Here is a 7,650-nt window from a genome sequence, read left to right on the forward strand (position 1 = left end):
TCGATCTCTTGACCTCGTGATCCACCCGCCTCGGCCTCCCAAAGTGCTGGGATTACAGGCGTGAGCCACCGTGCCCGGCCTGATCCTTTCATTTTTGGCCCATTGGAGAATTTCAATATTAGTCATATCATTAACAACATCTCAAAGTCAAGGATAATACAATTAACGAATGGTATGGATACTGATTAGGTATCCAACAGTTTCATCTTTGTAAAGATGTCTCTCTCAGACCTCTGACCTGCTTTCATCTGGACAGTGTTTCAGTACTTCTAATCCTGACTGCTGTTCTTTTTTCAGTTTTTTTTTTTTTAATGAGACAGGATCTTGCTGAGTTGCCCAGGGTAGAGTGTGATGGTTTAGTCACAGTGACTACATATGGCTTCGACCTCCCCAGCTCAGGCTATCCTCCCCTTCCGTCTCAGCCTCTTGAGTAGCCGGGACTACAGTCACATGACACTATGCCTGGCTAATTTTTGTATTTTTTTATAGAGACAGAGACTCACTGTGTTGCTTAGGCTGATTTTAAACTCCTGGGCTCAAGCAATCCACTTGCCTTGGCCTTCCAAAGTGCTGGGATTATGGGCATGAGCCACCATGCCTGGCTTAGGAATTTGTCTTCATCTTCATTTGTTTTTTTCCTTGTCTTTTCTATTTTTCTTTTTCTGCCATTCTCCTTTTGTTTTTCACTGGTGGGGACTGTTTCTTTCTCTGAAATGCCATCTCACTCTGTTGCCCAGGCTGGAGTGCAATGGCGTGATCTTGGCTCACCACAACCAGCACCTCCTGGGTTCTCGTGATTCTCCTGCCTCAGCCTTCCGAGTAGCTGGGATTACAGGCACCTGTCATCATGCCCGGCTCATTTTTGTATTTTTGTAGAGATGGGGTTTCACCATGTTGGCCAGGCTGGTCTTGAACTCCTGACCTCAAGTGATCTGCCTGCCTCGGCTTCCCAAAGGGCTGGGATTACAGGCGTGAGCCAGGACACAGCGGGAATATTTCTTTTTGCCACATCTTTGATAATTTTCATGTTTTTGTGTTTTCTATTACTTTCTTTGCTTTTAATGATCAGTAACCTTTAGGTTTGTGCTGTTTTTAGATGGACAATTATTCAGGTGTTGTTTCTGGCATCTCCTGTGGTAGCGAGAATGATGTATGGTACTAGTGTTTTGGGTTATGTTTCTAGGTTTAATTGACATGAAATTGGAATCTTAGTCATTTTCTCCCTCTTAGTACTGGCCTAAGTATCTTTGACATCTAGCACACTGGGTTTATACTAATTATAGGGAGGGCGTACCCATATCAAACAACTTCATGGTAACTTACTATTAATTAGGATTTAGAATGACTAAGGGCTACTATCTCAGTAGATTCATATTGCAATAAGATTGAGATCTTACTATCTCAATGGAGATAGTATGTTTTAAACTGCTATATTATTTTGAAGAAAAAATTCTTGAATATGTCAGGTTTAAGATTTTTTCGCTGTGTCTTTGCTGTGAGGGCATTCTTATTGTGTTGTACCAATTAGACATCTTTGTAGTTTAAATGTATATTATCAATTAGGTATTATCATTTAAGTGTCAGTTACTTTTTTTAAAATCTGACTGACTTTTAAACTTTATGTCTTTAGAGTTCACTGCATCCAAGAGGAGGAGAAAACGCTGAACAAAGAGCCTGGCGTAGTTTTTAATTTTGAGCTTTCTGACAGAAGAAAAGATTGATATTTTGTGTATTGAACAGGAAGACTGCCAGTATTAAAAATAATCCTTGTGGGAAACTATAGGTTATTTCTTGGAAATTGCAATACACAGTTCTAGAATAAAAGAGCAAAAAATTAGAATAAGAATTCTGTAACATTTTTAATGATATGCATAAATGGAGATAAAACTTGTATTTAGTATGTAGTAGAAAAAATTCTGTTGTTTGAAGATTGTTACTGTTTCCTATAACGTTTTGTGATACTATGCTGTCCTAATACAGTCTGGTAATACTATTCTATTAAAATATTTTTATTGAAATATTAATGTTTATTACATGCAAATCACTGATTATTTTGTATCTACAGTCTGATAATGGATTTTTCTTATGTATATTACACTATTTTATATGTTGTTAAGTGCAACAAAGTTTTTGCCTTGTTTTATTTTTTAATACGTAAGACTCACATTCTCATAATGTGATTGATAACTTAGGAAGTTCACAGCTTACTTTCTACTTCTGCAATTGATTAAATATTTTTTAGTGCTTTTTTAAAGCTCCCTTTGGTCTAATGTATATATATGTTTATGTTAGTGTATGTGTAGATATGTGTATGAATATGTGTCCATATATATATGACTAGTCAATAAATTGTGTAAGTACTTGAATACTAATACTTAAATTAGTATTTAATACTAATTTATATAATACTAATTAGTGTAGTATTATATACTAATTTAAGTATTAAGTACTTAGTACTTAAATGCTAATTATTTCCAATAAAACTGTTAAGAAGAACAATGTAAATTTCAGAATGTGTCTGTGGTACAGAATAGTTGATATTCACAGAAAAAAAATCTATAGCTTCATGAATATGTTTCTCTGTTTGTTAATTTTTCATTCCAGACATTGTTATTAGAGACTGCTTGAGCCATGTTATTTGAATTGCTGCCAGTTGCAGACCATCTCCATATTATGTTGTTGGCTCAACTTTTTTTTTTTTTTTTTTTTAATAGAGATCAGGTATCGCTGTGTTGCTCAGGCTGGTCTTGAACTCCTGGGCTCAAGCTGTTCTCCTCCCTCAGCCTCCCAAAGTGCTGGGATTATAGGTATGAGCCACTGCACCCAGTATTAACCTGTTTTACAGTTGATTATACTTCATGCTGTTTTCTAGCATGGTATTATTAAGGGATTTAACATTTTGGTTGAAGATCAAATTCATGATATCTCTATATATAATCTTTAAAAATCAGAATAGTAATGCTGACCCAAATAAAACTTTCATTTATTAGAATTCATGCTGTCGCAATTGTTTCCTTTGACTTCAGATGTTTTTGGTCATAGATGGGCACTTTTCATTATGTGGACATTGGGTGGAGCATCTTGGATGTAAACATTCTGGGGTTGGGGTATAGATCCATTATTGGCCTCACTTGATGTGCCCAGTTGTTTGCTAGAACTTGTCTGATCATTAAAGTGTATAGACATCATACAGCTAGCATGCTGAGTTGCCCTCTGTCTTTCCATAACTGTACTTATAAAATATATGCTGTCGTTTCACTTGTACCTCAAGATGGTTAGTGTCCTGCCCCCATTCACAAAGTTAGTAAGTCTTGCTTCTGAGTCATAAACACAGGCCTCAGGCTTATAATTTCAGTGTCTTTTTATAAAAGCCAACATAAGTGGAAATCCAGAAAGATACTTTTAACTATAAGCAGTAAAACTCCACTTCAAAATGGCTTACACAGTAAGGAAAGTTTATTAAAATCAGGTGAGTTCCAACAAAGGGTGGCTCTGGCTTACACAGTACATCAGTTCCATGATAGCTTCAAATACCTAGGTTTTGTTTTTATTCTTTTTCCTTTTTTGAGACAGTTTTGCTCTGTCACCCAGCCTGGAGAGCAGTGACATGATCATGATTGACTGCAACCTCAACCTCCTGAGGTCAAGCCTTCTGGACACCTCAGCCTCTTACAGGTATGTGACCACACACTTGGCTATTTTTTTTTTTTTTTTTTTTTTTTGAGACTGAATCTTGCTCTGTTTCCCAGGCTGGAGTGCAGTGGCACCATCTCAGCTCACTGTAACCTCCGCCTCCTGGTTCAAGTGATTCTCCTGCCTCAGCCTGCTGAGTAGCTGGGATTATAGGCATACGCCACCACACCCAGCTAATTTTTATATTTCTAGTAGAGACGGGGATTTACAATGTTGGCCAGGATGGTTTTGAACTTCTGACCTCAGGTGATCCACCCATCTCGACCACCTAAAGTGCTGGGATTACAGGTGTAAGCCACCACACCTGGCCAGCTAATTTTTTTATTTTTTGTAGAGACAAGGTCTCACTATGTTGCCCAGGCTGGTGTTGAACTCGCAATCCTCCCACCTTATTTTCCCAAAGTGCTGGGATTATAGATGTAAGACTGTACCCAGCCTAGGCTACGTTTGGGTTTTTTTTCTTTACTGTTTTTTTTTTTTTTTAGACGGAGTCTCCTTGTATCACCTAGACTGGAGTGCAGTGGTTCAATCTTGGCTCACTGCAACCTCTGCCTCCCAGGTTTAAGCAATTCTCTGCCTCAGCCTCCTGAGTAGCTGGGATTACAGGCACCCACCACCATGCCTGCGTATTTTTAGTAGAGACTGGGTTTCACCATCTTGGCCAGGCTGTTCTTGAACTTCTGACCTCGTGATCCACCCACCTTGGCCTCCCAAAGTGAGGTTTGGGTTTTTAGGGAAAGCTTTATATCAGTGTAGGGAACTGTTCGCCAGCTACGTTTCCAGATGTTATCCAAAGGCCAACCTTCCAAGCTGACCTTTATAAGGATAGCAATCTCAGGCCTGCTAAGTCACCTCTTTTCTGAACAGCTTCATTGCATTTGTCACTATTTCAAAAAATTATATCGATCTTTGTGTCTAGATATTGGTTCACTTTTCTGTTGGATGAATCTACCTGGTCAAACGCTATAAAATCTTAATTATCACCAAATTGAGCTCCAGAAAGACTGCCCGTTTATATACTGACTAATGGTATTTGTGGATGACTCCTTATCCCCATTTTTAATTTTGTAGTTGTCAATTGTATACAGCCTTGACTCTTAGTAGAAAATCTCAAACTTGTGTTAAGGCCAGGCACAGTGGCTCACCTGTAATCCCAGCCCTTTAGGAGGCTGAGGTGGGCAGGTCACTTGAGCTCAGGAGTTTGAGACCAGCCTGAGCAACATAGTAAAACCCCATTTCTAAAAAAATACAAAAATTAACCAGGCATGGTGTGCACCTGTAGTTCTGGCTACTCAGGAGGCTGAGATGGGAGGATTGTTTGAGCCCAGGAGATGGAGGTTGCAGTGGGCTGAGATCATGCCACTGCTCTCCAGCCTGGGCAACAGGGCAAGACTATCTTAAAAAATATATTAAGCAAATGAGAGTTGGTATATGATAAATTTGACAGAGTGCAGTGCTTAAGCAAGTGTTTTTCTTTTTCTTTTTCGTTTTTTGTTTTTTGAGACAGGTTTTTTACTCTGTCTTCTAGGCTGGTGTGTAGTGGCACGATCCCGGCTCACTGCAACCTCCGCCTCCTGGGTTGAAGCAATTCTCCTGCCTTAGCCTCCTGTGTAGCCGGGATTACAGGCAAGCCACTGTGCCTGGCCTTAACACAAGTTAGTGATTTTCTAAGAGTCAAGGTTGTATTCAATTGACAATTACAAAGATTAATTTGAATATAGCCTTGACTGTATTCAATTGACAATTACAGTTAATCTTTGCCTGCCACCATGCCCAACTAGTTTTTTGTATTTTAACAGAGATGGGGTTTCGCCATGTTGGCCAGGCTAGTCTCAAATTCCTGACTTCAAGCGATCTACCCGCCTTCACCTTCAAAAGTGCTGGGCTTGTAGGAGTAAGCCACTGCACCCGGCCACAATAGTGAGCTTTTCATGAGTATATGTTGAAGATAAGGTATGAATCACTTGATAGACTTGCTTTAAATATAAAATTGAAGCTCATTGAACAGAGTTCAAATAGAAAATATTTGTGTTTAACAGTGAGTTTTCAAAATTAAAGTATGAAGTCCAAATACTAGTTATCTATTAAGCTATTTATATTGCCAACTTGGTTTTTTTTTTCATGAATTTCTTTTCAGGTTTAAATATGTGGGAATAAAATTATTTTTAACAATTTGAATTAACAAACTACTGAGTTACTCCTTCAGCAGAAAGCTCCTTTTCTTTCGCATAGCAAAGTTATTTCACAAAGTTTAGTCTAAGGACCATCCATATTAGGATCCTGGGCCCCCTCCACCACCTCCTGCTCCAATGAATTAGACTTTCTGGGGCAGCAGAAGACGGGGGAGCCTACTTAGCCTCACTTTAATTAGCTCCCCAGGTAATTTTTTTTTTAGTTGCATTTTAAGTTTTGGGGTACATGTGAAGAACATGCAAGATTGTTGCATAGGTACACACATAGCAGCGTGATTTGCTGCCTTCCTCCCCATTACCTATATCTGGCATTTCTCCCCATGCTATCTCTCCCAAACTCCGCACCCCCCGCTGTCCCTGCCCTGTTTTCCCCCGACAGACCCCAGTGTGTGATGCTCCCCTCCCTGTGTCCATGTGTTCTCATTGTTCAACACCCACCTATGAGTGAGAACATGCAATGTTTGATTTTATGTTCTTGTGTCAGTTTGCTGAGAATTATGGTTTCCAGGTTCATCCATGTCCCTACAAAGGACAAGAACTCATCAGTTTTGATGGCTGCATAGTATTCCATGGTGTATATGTGACACATTTTCCCTGTCTAATCTATCATCGATAGGCATTTGAGTTGGTTCCAGGTCTTTGCTATTGTAAACAGTGCTGCAATGAACATTCGTGTGAATGTGTCCTTATAGTAGAACAATTTATAGTCCTTTGGATATATACCCAGTAATGGGATTGCTGGGTCAAATGGAATTTCTATTTCTAGGTCCTTGAGGAATCGCCACACTGTCTTCCACAATGGTTGAACTAATTTACACTCCCAACAACAGTGTAAAAGTGTTCCTATTTCTCCACATCCTCTCCAGCATCTGTTGTCTCCAGGTTTTTTAATGATCGCCATTCTGACTGGCGTGAGATGGTATCTCAATGTAGTTTTGATTTGCGTTTTTCTAATGACCAGTGATGGCGAGCAGTTTTTCATATGTTTGTTGGCCTCATGTTTGTCTTCTTTTGTAAAGCGTCTGTTCATGTCCTTCGCCCACTTTTGAATGGGCTTGTTTTTTTCTTGTAAATCTGTTTTAGTTCTTTGTAGATTCTGGATATTAACCCTTTGTCAGATGGGTAGATTGCAAAGATTTTAGATTTTTTCTCATTTTGTTGTTTGCCGATTCACTCTAATGACTGTTTCTTTTGCTGTGCAGAAGCTGTGGAGTTTGATTAGGTCCCATTTGTCTATTTTGGCTTTTGTTGCCAATGCTTTTGGTGTTTTGGTCATGCCAACTTAATTGTAATAACTGTGCCAAGTGATCAAAGCATGATTTCAGTATTAAATATTTACTAAATTAATATTTTGTGGGAGAAGAGGGGTTGTGGCAGTGTATATAAGCATAAGCTGTGTTTTAAAATCACACCACTTCCAGAAATACCAATATGTGAAACTGTTGTTCAAAGTAGCTAATTAGAATTATAGTAGTATTAATGTTATATTCCAGGTTTACTTGGAGTATCTTAAAACTCATGAATAAAAAGTAGAGTCATAAAGAAATTGCAGCTTGTATGGATGCTTAATTAGGGGAATATTTTTTACTTTGAAAGTAAAGTAACCTAATTTCTTCAGAAGAAAGCTACCCTGGGAAAAGTTTCCTATGAGAAATCATAGTGTTGTCTTTTTTTTCCTTCTGTAGTACTATTATGGGTTTTATGTTATAAGCACATCTAAGATCCCATCTGGGTTTATAACCCCTTTGTCTTTTTTTTTTTTTTT

At 38.6% G+C, this 7,650-nt stretch overlaps 1 protein-coding gene across 1 annotated transcript in view; it reads left to right on the forward strand.

Annotated features, from left to right (window-relative positions):
• Nucleotides 1-3,196, forward strand: part of SNAPC1 (small nuclear RNA activating complex polypeptide 1) — a 31,793-nt gene extending 28,597 nt beyond the window's left edge. The window contains exon 8 of the mRNA XM_037740468.1: nucleotides 1,631-3,196. Within this exon, the coding sequence (XP_037596396.1) occupies nucleotides 1,631-1,665 (35 nt within the window). The 3' untranslated portion in view covers nucleotides 1,666-3,196. The remainder of the gene's footprint in view (nucleotides 1-1,630) is intronic.
• Nucleotides 3,197-7,650: the final 4,454 nt, after the last annotated feature.

This window comes from Cebus imitator, unplaced genomic scaffold (genome assembly GCF_001604975.1).
Source record: "Cebus imitator isolate Cc_AM_T3 unplaced genomic scaffold, Cebus_imitator-1.0 Scaffold83, whole genome shotgun sequence".
In the NCBI taxonomy this organism is placed as follows: domain Eukaryota; kingdom Metazoa; phylum Chordata; class Mammalia; order Primates; family Cebidae; genus Cebus; species Cebus imitator.